General features: G+C 43.2%; 2 protein-coding genes across 3 annotated transcripts in view; both read left to right on the forward strand.

Moving 5' to 3' along the window:
• LOC112215685 (transcriptional repressor NF-X1) overlaps nucleotides 1–7,744 on the forward strand; it is a 28,471-nt gene extending 20,727 nt beyond the window's left edge. Inside the window, exons 21-24 of one of the 2 annotated variants that reach the window (XM_024374930.2) lie at nucleotides 171–237; nucleotides 940–1,085; nucleotides 1,278–1,382; nucleotides 7,339–7,744. In XM_024374930.2, the coding sequence (XP_024230698.1) occupies nucleotides 171–237; nucleotides 940–1,085; nucleotides 1,278–1,382; nucleotides 7,339–7,414 (394 nt within the window). In that variant the 3' untranslated portion in view covers nucleotides 7,415–7,744. Of the gene's footprint in view, nucleotides 1–170; nucleotides 238–939; nucleotides 1,086–1,277; nucleotides 1,383–7,338 lie in introns of those variants that run through there. The other variant, XR_002948248.2, reaches the window with a different exon arrangement.
• A 1,190-nt stretch (nucleotides 7,745–8,934) lies between these two features.
• The window catches only part of LOC112215686 (SWI/SNF-related matrix-associated actin-dependent regulator of chromatin subfamily D member 3), a 109,439-nt gene continuing 103,705 nt past the window's right edge, over nucleotides 8,935–14,668 (forward strand). Inside the window, exon 1 of the mRNA XM_024374938.2 lies at nucleotides 8,935–9,173. Coding sequence (XP_024230706.1) covers nucleotides 9,162–9,173 — 12 coding nt within the window. The 5' untranslated portion in view covers nucleotides 8,935–9,161. The remainder of the gene's footprint in view (nucleotides 9,174–14,668) is intronic.

Genomic DNA, 14,668 nt, shown 5'->3' on the forward strand with positions numbered 1-14,668 from the left:
TTTTTCAGCCTGCTGAGGTTGAAGAGGTGCTGTTGCGCCTTCTTCACAACGCAGTCTGTGTGGGTGGACCAATTCAGTTTGTTCAAGATGTGTACACCAAGGAACTTAACTTTCCACCTTCTCCACTGCTTTATCACAACGTAAAGTATTTCTTATTTTTCCAAATTTAGAAAAGATTTGAAGTTTGTCAGCGAGGTTGAAGAGATGATCAAGAATCTGGTTGAGTTGGCCAGCAAGGTAAGAGACCAATAGACTTAGGTTGTGTGCTGAATAACACCCTATTCCTTATAATAGTGCACTACTTTTGAACAGAGCCCTATGGGTCCTGGTCAAAAGTAGTGCACGAAATGGGGAATAGGTTGCCATTTTGAACACAGATGGGGTGAATTTAACACGGAATTAAAGCACAGGGACAGGAATAAAACACACGCCTCTTTGGCATGGAATGTCACCCACCACTTAAATTGAGTACAGCGTGTATTATTTAAGAGCAGTTAGATGAGATGGTGTTGGATTTAAATACTTTATACAGGGCCAGCATTTCCCTATACATGACTGGGTTTCCCTAAACCACTACCAGCTTAACTAGAGGACCTTCGGTTTGCGTAGTCTGCATTTAGCTAAAAGCTTCTGGTCCCCTTAGTTGAAGGAGTGCAGGAAAGACTTGAAGTATTTGAATGTCCTTGTGTATTACGATGGGTATTGATGATGATCGCTAAAGGTTCGATTTGTCGTTGGTTATCCCTTTTGGTTCTGAACATTGGGAAATACTACTTTAGTCAGCATAATGTCCAGTGAATCAGCGCCGGTAGCTTGCGATGTTTATTAGGACAACATTTATTTAAACCTTAAATCAAATGGGGACTCGGAACAATCTTTCATAGTGGAAACATGAAGTCTTGAGTGGTGTGTGTGTGTGTGTGTGTAACCTGTTTTCAGGGTAAACTGTCCAAGAGGAGCCACTGCTTCCCCCCAATGAACAGAGAGCACAGGAAGATAGTCCACGAGCTGGCTGAGGTCTACAACGTAGAGAGCGTGAGCTACGACAGCGAGCCCAAACGCAACGTGGTTATCACCGCCATCAGGTAACGCGTTACAATCTATGATCTCAAAATAGATCCATGTTGTAGCTTTAAAAATACTTTAATTACTGTCTGTGCAACAGTATCAGCTGAGTATATTTTGTATGAAGGCATGTGTATTGTGAACAATTCAGACAGTGCTGTGCCTCTGCTGTTCTGAGGATATGTTGTAACTGTACTTTTTGTTCTGTGCAGGGGGAAGTCTGCCTGTCCTAACTCAACACTGACGTCCCTGATAGAGAGAGATACAGGGGTCTCAAGGGCTCCCCCACCCATTGCCCATATCAAACAACATAGCAAGTAGGCATGCGTCTTTGCACTCACACATTGAAATCAATCAATCAAATGTATTTATAAAGCCCTTCTTACATCAGCTGATGTCAGAGTGTTGTACAGAGACCCATCCTAAAACCCCAAACCGCAAGCAATGCAGGTGTAGAAACACGGTGACTAGGAAAAACTCCCTAGAAAGGCCAGAACCTAGGAAGAAACCTAGAGGAACCAGGCTATGAGGGCTGGCCAGTCCTCTTCTGGCTGTGACGGGTGGAGATTATAACAGAACATGGCCAAGATGTTCAAATGTTCATAAATGACCAGCATGGTCAAATAATAATAATCACAGTGGTTGGCGAGGGTGCAGCAAGTCAGCACCTCAGGAGTAAATGTCAGTTGGCTTTTCATAGCCGATCATTAAGAGTATCTCTACCACTCTTGCTTACTCTAGAGAGTTGAAAACAGTAGGTCTGGGACAGGTAGCACGTCCGGTGAACAGGTCAGGGTTTCATAGCCGCATGCAGAACAGTTGAAACTGGAGCAGCAGCATGGCCAGTTGGACTGGGGACAGCAAGGAGTCATCAGGCCAGGTAGTCCTGAGGCATGGTCCAAGGGCTCATTTCCTCCGAGAGAGAAAGAAAATTAGAGAGAGCATACTTAAATTCACACAGGACACTGGATAAGATTGGAGAAATACTCCAGATATAACAGACTGACCCTAGCCACCCCGAAACACAAACTTCTGCAGCATAAATACTGGAGGCTGAGACAGGAGGGGTCTGGAGACACTGGCCCCATCCGACGATACTCCCGAGCAGGGCCAAACAGGCAGGATATAACCCCACCCACTTTGCCAAAGCACAGCCCCCACACCACTAGAGGGATATCTTCAACCACCAACTTACCATTCTGAGACGAGGCCCACAAAGATCTCTGCCACGCACAACCCAAGGGGGGGCGCCAACCCAGACAGGAAGATCACATCAGTGACTCAACCCACTCAAGTGATGCACCCCTCCTAGGGACAACATGGAAGAGCGCCAGTGACTCAGCCCCTGTAATAGGGTTAGAGGCAGAGAATCCCAGTGGAGAGAGGGGAACCGGGCAGGCAGAGACGGCAAGGGCGGTTCGTCGCTCCAGTGCCTTATCGTTCACCTTCACACTCCTGGGCCAGACTACACTCAATCATAGAACCTACTGAAGAGATGAGTCTTCAGTAAATACTCAAAGGTCGAGACCGAGTCTGCGTCTCTCACATGGGTAGGCAGACCATTCCATAAAAAAGGGCTGCGTCTTGTGACCGTAGCGTACGTGTAGGTATGTACGGCAGGACCAAATCGGAAAGATGGGTAGGGTAGCAAGCCCATCTAATGCTTTGTAGGTTAGCAGTAAAACCTTTGAAATCAGTCCTAGCCTTAACAGGAAGCCAGTGTAGAGAAGCTAGCACTGGAGTAATATGATCCATTTTTTGGGTTGTAGTCAAGTTTCTACCAGCCATGTTTGGCACTAACTGAAGTTTATTTAGTGCTTTATCCGGGTCGCTGGAAAGTAGAGCATTGCAGTAGTCTAACCTAGAAGTGACAAAAGCATGGATACATTTTTCTGCATAATTTACGGCAATTTTGTGATTTTTGGAATGTTGGAGATGGAAAAAAGCTGTCCTTGAAACAGTCTTGATATGTTCGTCAAAAGAGAGTTCAGGGCCCAGAGTAACTCCGAGGTCCTTCAGTTTTATTTGAGACGACTGTACAACCAATATTATTTGTCAGATTCAACAGAAGATCTTTGTTTCTTGGGACCTAGAACTAGCATCTCTGTTTTGTCCGAGTTTAAAAGTAGACCATTTGCAGCCATCCACTTCCTTATGTCTGAAACATAGGGTTCCAGGGAGGGCAATTTTGGGCTTCACCATGTTTCATCAATGTACAGCTGCGTGTCATCCGCATAGCAGTGAAAGTTAACATTGTTTCCGAATGACATCAAGAGGTAAAATATAAATTTACACTGCTCAAAAAAATAAAGGGAACACTTAAACAACACAATGTAACTCCAAGTCAATTACACTTCTGTGAAATCAAACTGTCCACTTAGGAAGCAGGCCAGTACATCAGGCGACGTGGAGGAGGCCGTAGGAGGGCAACAACCCAGCAGCAGGACCACTACCTCCGCCTTTGTGCAAGGAGGAGCAGGAGAAGCACTGCCAGAGCCCTGCAAAATGACCTCCAGCAGGCCACAAATGTGCATGTGTCTGCTAAAACGGTCAGAAACAGACTCCGTGAGGGTGGTATGAGGGCACGACGTCCACAGGTGGGGGTTGTGCTTACAGCCCAACACCATGCAGGACGTTTGGCATTTGCCAGAGAACACCAAGATTGGCAAATTCGCCACTGGCGCCCTGTGCTCTTCACAGATGAAAGCAGGTTCACACTGAGTACGTGACAGACGTGACAGAGTCTGGAGACGCCGTGGAGAACGTTCTGCTGCCTGCAACATCCTCCAGCATGACCGGTTTGGCGGTGGGTCAGTCATGGTGTGGGGTGGCATTTCTTTGGGGGGCCGCACAGCCCTCCATGTGCTCGCCAGAGGTAGCCTGACTGCCATTAGGTACCAAGATGAGATCCTCAGAACCCTTGTGAGACCATATGCTGGTGCGGTTGGCCCTGGGTTCCTCCTAATGCTAGACCTCATGTGGCTGGAGTGTGTCAGCAGTTCCTGCAAGAGGAAGGCATTGATGCTATGGATGGCCCGCCCGTTCCCCAGACCTGAATCCAATTGAGCACATCTGGGACATCATGTCTTGCTCCACCCATAGACTGTCCAGGAGTTGGCAGATGCTTTAATCCAGGTCTGGGAGGAGATCCCTCAGGAGACCATCCGCCACCTCATCAGGAGCATGCCCAGGCGTTGTAGGGAGGTCATACAGGCACGTGAAGGCCACACGCACTACTGAGCCTCATTTTGACTTGTTTTAAGGACATTACATCAAAGTTGGATCAGCCTGTAGTGTGGTTTTCCACTTTCATTTTGAGTGTAACTCCAAATCCAGACCTCCATGGGTTGATAAATTTGATTTCCATTGATCATTTTTGTGATTTTGTTGTCAGCAAATTCAACTATGTGAAGAAAAAAGTATTTAATAAGAATATTTCATTCATTCAGATCTAGGATGTGTTATTTTAGTGTTCCTTTTATTTTTTTTTGAGCAGTGTATATAGTGAAAACAATAGTGATCCTAAAACGGAACTTTGAGGAAACACCGACATTTACAGTTGATTTGTCAGAGGACAAACCATCCACAGAGACCAACTGATATCTTTCTGACAGATAAGATCTAACCCAGGCCAGAACTTGTCCATGTAGACCAATTTGGGTTTCCAATATCTCCAAAAGAATGTGGTGGGTGATTGGTATCAAAAGCAGCACTAAGGTCTAGGAGCATGAGAACAGATTCAGGGCCTCGGTCTGACGCCATTAAAAGGTAATTTACCACCTTCACAAGTGCAGTCTCAATGCTATTATTGGGTCTAAAACCAGACTGAAGCGTTTCATATACTTTGTTTGTCTTCAGTAAGGACAGTGAGTTGCCGTGCAACAGCTTTTTTTTTTTTTTTGAGGAATGGAAGATTCGATATAGGCCGATTTAGTTAGTTATATTTTCTGGGTCAACGTTTGGCTTTTTCAAGAGAGGCTTTATTACTGCCACTTTTAGTTAGTTTGGTACACATCCAGTGAATAGAGAACTGTTTATTATGTTCAACAAAGGAGGGTCAACACAGGAAGCAGCTCTTTCAGTAGTTTAGTTGGAATAGGGTCCAGTATGCAGCTTGAAGGTTTATAGGCCATGATTATTTTCATCAATGTGTCAAGAGTTGTGCAGACTCAGGACAACTGAGCTTTGGAGGAATACACAGATTTAAAGAGGAGTCTGTAATTTGCTTTCTAATGATCATGATCTTTTCCTCAAAGAAGTTCATGAATTTATTACTGCTGAAGTGAAAGCCATCCTTTCTTGGGGAATGCTGCTTTTTAGTTAGCTTTGCGACTGTATCAAAAATACATTTTTGGATTGTTCTTATTTTCCTCTAAATTGGAAAAATAAGATGATCGAGCAGCAGTGAGGGCCCTTCGATACTGCACGGTACTGTCTTTCCAAGCTCGTCTGAAGAATTCCAGTTTGGTGTCGCCCCATTTCCGTTCAAATTTTCTGGAAGCTTGCTTCAGAGCTCGGGTATATTCCGTATACCAGGGAGCTAGTTTCTTATGACACATGTTTTTTGTTTTTAGGGGTGTGACTGCATCTAGGGTATTATGCAAGGTTAAATTGAGTTCCTCAGTTAGGTGGTTAACTGATTTTTGTACTCTGACATCCTTGGGTAGGCAGAGGGAGTTTGGAAGGGCATCTAGGAATCTTTGGGTTGTCTGAGAATTTATTGGACAACTTTTGATGATCCTTTGTTGGGGTCTGAGCAGATTATTTGTTGCGATTGCAAACGTAATAAAATGGTGGTCTGATAGTTCAGGATTATAAGGAAAAACATTAATATCCACAACATTTATTCCATGGGACAAAACTAGGTCCAAAGTATGACTGTGGCAGTGAGTAGGTCCGGAGACATGTTGGACTAAACCCACTGAGTCGATGATGGCTCTGAAAGCCTTTTGGAGTGTGTCTCTGGACTTTTCCATGTGAATATTGAAGTCACCAAAAATGAGAATCATCTGCCATGACAACAAGGTCCGATAGGAACACAGCGAGGAACGCTGTATATGGCCCAGGAGGCATGGATTTCATGACTAGAAGCTCAAAAGACGATAATGTGTTTTCTTTTTTTGTAAATTAAAATTAGCTTTCATAAATGTTAGCAACACCCCCGGCTTTGCAGGATGCGCGGGGGATATGGTCACTAGTGTAACCAGGAGGTGAGGCCTCATTTAACACAGTAAATTCATCAGGCTTAAGCCATGTTTCAGTCGGGCCAATCACATCAAGATTATGACCAGTGATTAGTTAATTGACTATATCTGCCTTGGAAGCGAGGAATCTAACATTAACTAGCCCTATTTTGAGATGAGGTATCACAATTTCTTTCAATAATGGCAGGAATGGAGGAGGTCTTTATTCCAGTGAGATTGCTAAGGCGAACACCGCCAAGGTTTAGTTTTTCCCAACCTAGGTCGAGGCACAGACACGGTCTCAATGGGGATAGCTGAGCTGACTACACTGACTGTGCTGGTGGCAGACTCCACTAAGCTGGCAGGCTGGCTAAGAGGGTGCAGGCCAGGCAGCAGGCTCTCTCATTGTGGAGCTAGAGGAGTTAGAGCCCTGTCTATGTTCGTAGATAAGATGAGCCCTTCAGGTAGGATGGAGTCCGTCACTCCTCAGCAGGCCAGGCTTGGTCCTGTTTGGGGGTGAGTCCCAGAAAGAGGGCCAATTATCTACAAATTCTATCTTTTGGGAGGGGCAGAAAAGTTTTCAACCAGTGATTTGAGTTGTGAGACTCATCACTCCCCCTAACTGGGAGGGGGCCAGAGAATTACTCGATGCCGACATCTTTCTAGCTGATTTACATGCTGAAGCTATGTTGTGCTTGGTGACCGCTGACTGTTTCATCCTAACATCGTTGGTGCCGACATGGATAAAAATATCCCTATACTCTCTACACTCGCCAGTTGTAACTTTAGCCAGCACCCTCTTCAGATTAGCCTTAACGCCGGTAGCCCTGCCCCCTGGTGAACAGTGTATGATCGCTGGATGATTTGTTTTTAAGTCTAATACTGCGGGTAATGGAGTCTCCAATGACTAGGATTTTCAATGAACGACTCCTCACTCCACACACTGAAAGACTCCTCACACATACAGGCCTAAATTGGAACTGAGGACATGGACCCGAATTGGACCTTAGTTTGTAGGCTCTCAATGTCCCAATGACTTGTAGCTATCCAGCTACAGCTAGTTAACTGTGGTTCTTGTTTTTGTCATCAGGACTGATGGTGTGAGCAGCTGGTCCAAGGCAGTCAAAGAAGAGCCGGCAATCGACTACTTTGATGTCCAGGATTAATAAAGGCCCAAAACAAGCAAACCTCGACGTAATAATACTAAATAATGTATCTGCTGCTCCAAGATGGTCTGAAATCTGTAATGCCATCTCACCTCATTTGTTGTGCTTGTCTTCAAGAGAAAATATCACTGCAGTACTATTTTAGTTTTGTAACCAAGTAAAAAGTGTTTAACTGCCATATGCAAATAGCATGAGCAAATCTCCAGACTTTGAAAATAATCATGGATTGCATTTGAATAGTTAACAATTTTCACTAGTTCCTAAAGTGCAACTGTTGTATTTGATGAGGGGACACGCAGTACCTTATTTCAATAAAGCAATTTTTCAATAGTGTTGATACTTGACTTACCAATATAATGCAGAGAACCTGTATTGACATTGTTACAAATGCTATAAAATAAAACTTCACAAGATAATACATAATGATATAATAATCAGGTATTTTTAATGAAAGGCTTATTTATTACGTTCTGTAAGGTTCTTTAAAGTTTGTTTGGGTTCTTTTGGCCATGATCAATTCGGTTGCATTTAACTATCAACATTATGATGCTCAGGTGATGAAAGGGGCTGTAATCGTACAGACCATATATATTTTCTGAACAAAAAAATAAAGTGAAGTGTTGGTCCCATGTTTCATGTGCTGAAATAAAATATCCCAGAAATGTTCCATAGGCACAAAGTGTATTTCTCTCAAATGTGCACAAATTTGTTTACATCTCTATTCGTGAGCATTTCTCCTTTTCCAAGATAACCCATCCACCTGACCGGCATGGCATATCAAGAAGCTGATTAAACAGTGTGATCATTACACGGGTGCACCTTGTGCTGGGGACAATAAAAGGCCTCTCTAAAATGGTCTGTTTTGTCACACAACCCAATGCCAAAGATGTCTTAAGTTGTGAGAGAATGTCCACCAGAGCTGTTGCCAGATAATTCAATGTTCATTTCTCTGCCATAAGCCGCCTCCAACGTCGTTTAAGAGAATTTGGCAGTATGTCCAAACGACCTATGTCCAACAACCACAGACCAAGTAATCATGCCAGCACAGGACCTCCACAATCTGGCTATTTCACCTGCGGGATTGTCTGAGACCAGACATCAGGACAGCTGATGAAACAGGAGTATTTCTGTCTGTAATAAAGCCCTTTTGTGGGGAAAAACTCCTGATTGGCTGGACCTGGCTCCCCAGGTCCACCCATGGCTGCGCCCTGCCCATTCATGAAAAATACATAGATTAGGGCATAATTTATTTATTTAAATTGACTGATTTCCTTATATGAATTGGAACTCGGTAAAATCGTTGAAGTATAATTTCCCACTGCATCATGACGCGCTACAGACAGCTCGTCATCCTTTGTGCCCTTTTCATTAAACCATTTGCATTAAGAGACTAATATTCCCTAACGGTTTACACATCTTGTGAAATATTTTAGTGGGCAGACAGTGTGTGTGTCAACGGTAGAAGCGGTAATTTGATGACACTCCCTGCTAGTCGCAATTTTTTATTATATTTTATCTCTAGCAGAACCCGCGCCTGCGCTTCTTGAAACGAACTAAGCTTCACCAGACCCCGCTCCATCCCCGAGACTGCGTCCCCTCCCCTACTGTGTCTACAGTTGCCGATGTACCAGTCTACCTAATGGGGGAGTGATCGAGTAGCCGTGTGGAAGTTGAGGAGTGAACACCGCACAGATCTTCAGGAACATTATTTCAGTTTGCTTGAGAGTGCACAGACTGGATCTCAGCAATGGAGAGAAAGGTAAGAGTTGTGCCCGCAGCACACTTTTTGTTGTATTGTCTTGACATCTGTTTTCTGTTATACTATGCTCACCCTGCATAGTGAGAATAATTTATTTTCCACCATTATAGAACTCCATTCCGCGCTGCCAAGCCCACGGCACCAGAAGGCATATTGCCAACCGGATTAGTGCGCACAGTAGTTTTCGACTGGGTCTAGTTTATTGTGTATCTGAAAATCTTTTCTTATGATGAATTGTTTAATCTACCCTTTCATTTCCATCTTTAATCCACGAAAAGCCTATGTTTTATATGTTATTGATTGACAATCCTGCCGCATGTAACCAAGTTGAAAATATCGGTGTATGTATGCATCATCATTGTACAGCAGGCCAGGCTATACAATCATTGCACCTCACCCCGCCTTAGTCTCGAAAACCCGACTATAGGCAACACAGTGGCTACGTTCAGGTTTTTCAAGACTACTCACCCCTCCCTTGAACCTCCACCCCTCGCCGTTTTCAACCACTGCAGACACGGCCGGCTTGTTAACCTTGACTTGTATGAGAAGCAGACACTTGATTCGAAATAAGGTGAACGCACACTGTATCCGAATCGAGAGTAGACGGACAGACGAGACAACACTCCCCTTCTCTGTTTGACGCATGTAGAACAACAAACGTGTGAAATGACTCTCATTCACTGCTCTCTTCTGCCTGTGCCCTATGGCTATGAATTAGACTAGATGAAATTGACATGGACTTGAGCCTATTTGTTGTGTTGTGTGACTAATTCCCACTTTACATCAAGTGTCCTAAAACCTATTTACATGGTAGCTACATTAATAGTTAGTTTGTAGGTTGTGTAATTATTCAACACACAAATAATTATATAATAAAGGCCGAATGCAGCCGTTTTTATACCAATATCAAATCATTTCCGGCTAACAATGAAGTGCCTTGCTGTAGTAGTTTTACATTAAAATTGGCAAAAAATGCTTTTTAACTCAACTATTTCTCAAAGCAAGAATTTAGCTAGGACTGTCTGAGAGGGGAAGGGAAAAGTGAAAACTATCTGTTATTGGCAGAGAGGTTTAGTACTATCTCTGTTATTGATTTATTAGCCAATTTACTGCATGGTGATGTCACCAGGCATGCCGAAACTCCTGCCCATGCAAACCACAACAGAAGGTCCTGTGTAGATTGTATTTTCAACCAGCACCGATCAGACTTGCCTAGTTAAATAACAATTTTTCAGTGTTAGTTTCATCAGCTGTTGTACAATATGATACAAAACACAGGAAAAACAGACTACTCTGGGCCTTTAACATAAGATTTGTAAACAAACCCCAATTGTGGCTTCACACCCACTCACTATGTAATTATTGTTTTAGATGAGAATATTTAATTATCCTCATTTGCAAATGCTTGAAAGTGTGTATACCACAAACGGGCGACAGTTGTAAGTATTGAGTTTCACTGTACCTGAACTGCCTATGTGATTTTTGGGAATTGAATGCAAAGTGGGACCACTATGGGTCAGTAAGCAGCCTTATTGAACCCACTGCTCTGAGAATTATCCCAAGCGTATTATCCAGTTCTTTAGGGTTGTTGGATATATTTCTCAGCTGTAATGGTAGACCAATTTTCTTGGGGGGAGACAATATAGAACATATTTTCAACCTATATTTGCAAATGGGTATCTTTATCCTGTTAGGATTGTGTTGGTTTAGTGATGTAAGGGGGTGGTAGTTCGGTAGGCCACAGTAGACTGGAGTGAATGGAATGGTATCAAACACATGGAAACCACATGTTTGATGTATTTGATACCATTCATTCCATTCCCGCCATTACTATGAGCCCGCCCTCCCCAATTTAAGGTGCTACCAGCTGCCTCTGATGTGGGCCTTTCCTTTGCCTGTGGCTCAGCAGTGTTTGCAGAGATGGGGACGTGTGGAATGCACTATAGCATTCTGGCCTCCGAAGCCTTCTGCATCAATGCATAGCAGGATCTCATGAAAAGGGCATGAACACAGAATCAAGCTCCTCTCTATATCTACTGTATTTTGGGGTCTTGATTAGTTGTAATGTTAATACTCACTGCGAGACTAGTGCTAGGAGTAGCTGTGTGAGATGGAGTACAAGTTTGGAGTGTGCAAAGCCGTCATTAATGCAACGGCTGGCTACTTTGAAGAAACTCAAATATAAAATATATTTTGATTTGTGGAACACTTTTTTTTGGTTCCTACATGATTCCATATGTGTTATTATAATTTAGCCCAAACAACTACCTCTTTCCCAACTGTATTTAATTTTTATTTATTTATTTATTTTGCTCCTTTGCACCCCATTATTTTTATTTCTACTTTGCACATTCTTCCATTGCAAAACTACCATTCCAGTGTTTTACTTGCTATATTGTATTTACTTTGCCACCATGGCCTTTTTTGCCTTTACCTCCCTTCTCACCTCATTTGCTCACATTGTATATAGACTTGTTTATACTGTATTATTGACTGTATGTTTGTTTTACTCCATGTGTAACTCTGTGTCGTTGTATCTGTCGAACTGCTTTGCTTTATCTTGGCCAGGTCGCAATTGTAAATGAGAACTTGTTCTCAACTTGCCTACCTGGTTAAATAAAGGTAAAATAAATAAAAAATTTCCTAGTTGTGAGGTCTTCACTATTACTCTACAATGTAGAAAATAGTCAAAATAAAGACAAATCTTTGAATGGGTAGGTGTATCCAAACTTTTGACTGGTACTGTATATGGCGCTTTCACTTGGTCTTTTAGCAAAACACTGTCAACTAGATCTGTGGCTCTGAATGTAGTGGTGGCATTTGTATTGATCATGTGTCCTATTTGGCTGCAAAGCATATAAGTTAGAGGGCTTTTTTTTAAGCTTTATAATTCACTATCCTAACATATTATGTGTTATTAGAAACAACTGTTGTGGTCGTGATGAAGTTTTCAATCCAATGCATTTTGGTGAGATGTATGCTCGGCATTCCATTCTTCCCTTGTGCTTAGATTCCATCAAGACAAAAAACAACATTGGATTTCCATGCTTTAACCCGGTTGGAATGTGTGGCTTCTGTACTGTCCCTAGTGCAGAGTCAGCATTTCACCTTGCAATGTGTGAACTTACTGTGGAGCTGCTGAAAGGTTTTCATTGGAAAATTAGTTGCAGTGGCTAATGTGGCCTAAGAGTGGGAGGGCAAAAACCTCACACCAAGGCAGCAGCATAAAGCACAAACTTTTGAAAGATGATTTTAAGTTTGGTTTACGTGTTGTCTATGTACAGAAGAGGCGTGGACGTTGTGGCGTGCGACGCCACAGTATAGGCATGACATGGCCCTCGAGAGTCAGCAGCAGTCATTGGTACAGATCAGTTTGGGCATATCTTTTTTTTCATCCACCTAACGTTTATGCCAAGGGCTGTGAGTAGGGTAAACTGATCCTATATCTGTAGCTTGGGGCAGCCTCTACCTCGAGCCCTGAGAGAGGGCGTCCGATGATCCACCCTGCTGCACCCTGTTGAAAGTCTGTGGAGAGCGATGAAGTCCCATTTGTATGCATGGGACTGTCACACCTCAAGAGGCCTGATGGAGTAGCGGCTCTTTTTGTCACTGTACTGGATGCTTGAACATTAATAGAATCGCTCCGCTCTACATCTCCCTCTCGCTCTGTCCCTCTTTCCCTCCTCCCTCCCTCTCTCCCTCCCTCCCTCTGCTCTTTTGAATCGAGAATAGCGGTAGACAGATTACCCATCATTCCAACAAGAGAGCGAGCTGGAGGATGAAAGTTTTGGTGGAGGGCCCGTAGTTTATTTTAGCTCATGATTAATGGTTTGGCTTCACAGCAGAACTTCTTCAGAACATGGCTTTATGCTGTACTTGACTGTAAGTACAGTATTGGTAATATCTTGGCCCACTATCTGTCATCCGGTTCAAGGCATTTCAGATTCTGTAATGACCTTGGATAGCATGGGTCTAGGTGCCTTTGCGAGTCTTTGAAGCTTTGCCATAGGCCCTCAGTTAAAACTTGGACATATTTGGACCTCTCTCCCCAAATATTAGGTCACCCTATTGAATGGTCCATGGCTTTTGTGTTCAGGATTACTTGCAGGGAGAACTGGACAATGAGCACTTCCTTATTTGGCTGGCAAGGAAAGCCCTGGACATATGAAAGTAGGGCCAAGCTTTTGTTACCTAGGAAACGAGCTACAGTATTGGCTTGGTGGACTTGATAAGAAATGCTAAACTCACTGAAAGTTTAAATGTACAGAAAAAAGAACATGCTAGAATAGTGTGCATGTCAACGTAATACAATACAGTAGGGAGACTAGCTTGTTGGGTCTTTCCACCAATTAGGTGCCTTTTGAGAAGTGTAACCTAATTTTAACATTCTGTCCATAAAGAGCAGAATCTCAAGGTTAATAAATACAAAAATGACTATAGTAAGTGCCTATTAAGTGAAAAAGGTTAACCGTAACAGGGTTTGATCAGGTCAATCAGCCATAAATCCCCTTGTGACAGGGTGAATGGAAGCTTGTTGTTTGCAACAGGGAGTGGCAATTGATTGCAAGAAATGCAATTGTTAAAGCATTTCTTTCCTGTCTATATGTTTTCCACCACAAAACACCAGCAAATGGCCAAAAAGAGTAAAACCAGCTCAACTGCATTTACTCTGATTTGACTATTAGATGTTCCAATGTTTCTTTGAACAAAAGTCTTACCGCACGGGATTAAGTGGGTTAAAATCTTCCTAGAAGTGACAAAGGGTTGACGGAGGGACATGTCAAACTACTGAATTCTGGCACTTTAGCAAGCCTTTATTGATATTTAAAAAATCAGACTTATTGAATTATCCATGTGGTCAATATTAAAGGGCACTAAATTTAATATAACTTGCTTTTCAAATCCAATATTGGTACACAATTTTTACGCAAAAGGCACTTTTTTTCATGGAAGGAACCGACTCCCATACTGTGTGTATGTGGCATTTCTTTTCATTAGTCATTTTAGCAGACGCTCTTATCCAGAGCAATTTACAGGAGCAATTAAGGTGAAGTGCCTTGCTCAAGGGCACATTTACAGATCTTTTCACCTAGTTGGCTCGGGGATTCAAACATTTTGGTTACTGGCCCAACGCTCTAAAGAGCAGGGCTACCGCACACAGAGCTATCGTAGACAACCCTGATGCTTCGGCCCGAAGACATGTATAAGTACAAGAAGGCCCGCCATGACCTCCGCAGAGTCATCGAACGAGCAAAAGGACAATATAGGAATACAGTGGAATCATATTACACAGGCTCCAACACCTGTCACATGTGGCAGAGGCTACAGTCCATTACAGAGGAAGACCCAACCGTGATCTGCCCAACAATGCCTCTCTACCAGACGAACTCAATGCATTTTATGCACGCTTTGACAACAACATTGAGCCGGGTGTGTGGGCCGCCACCGGCCCAGAGGACTGGGTGATCTTGCTTTCCAAGGCCGACGTGAGAAGG

This window comes from Oncorhynchus tshawytscha, linkage group LG16 (assembly GCF_018296145.1).
Source record: "Oncorhynchus tshawytscha isolate Ot180627B linkage group LG16, Otsh_v2.0, whole genome shotgun sequence".
Classification (NCBI taxonomy): Eukaryota; Metazoa; Chordata; class Actinopteri; order Salmoniformes; family Salmonidae; genus Oncorhynchus; species Oncorhynchus tshawytscha.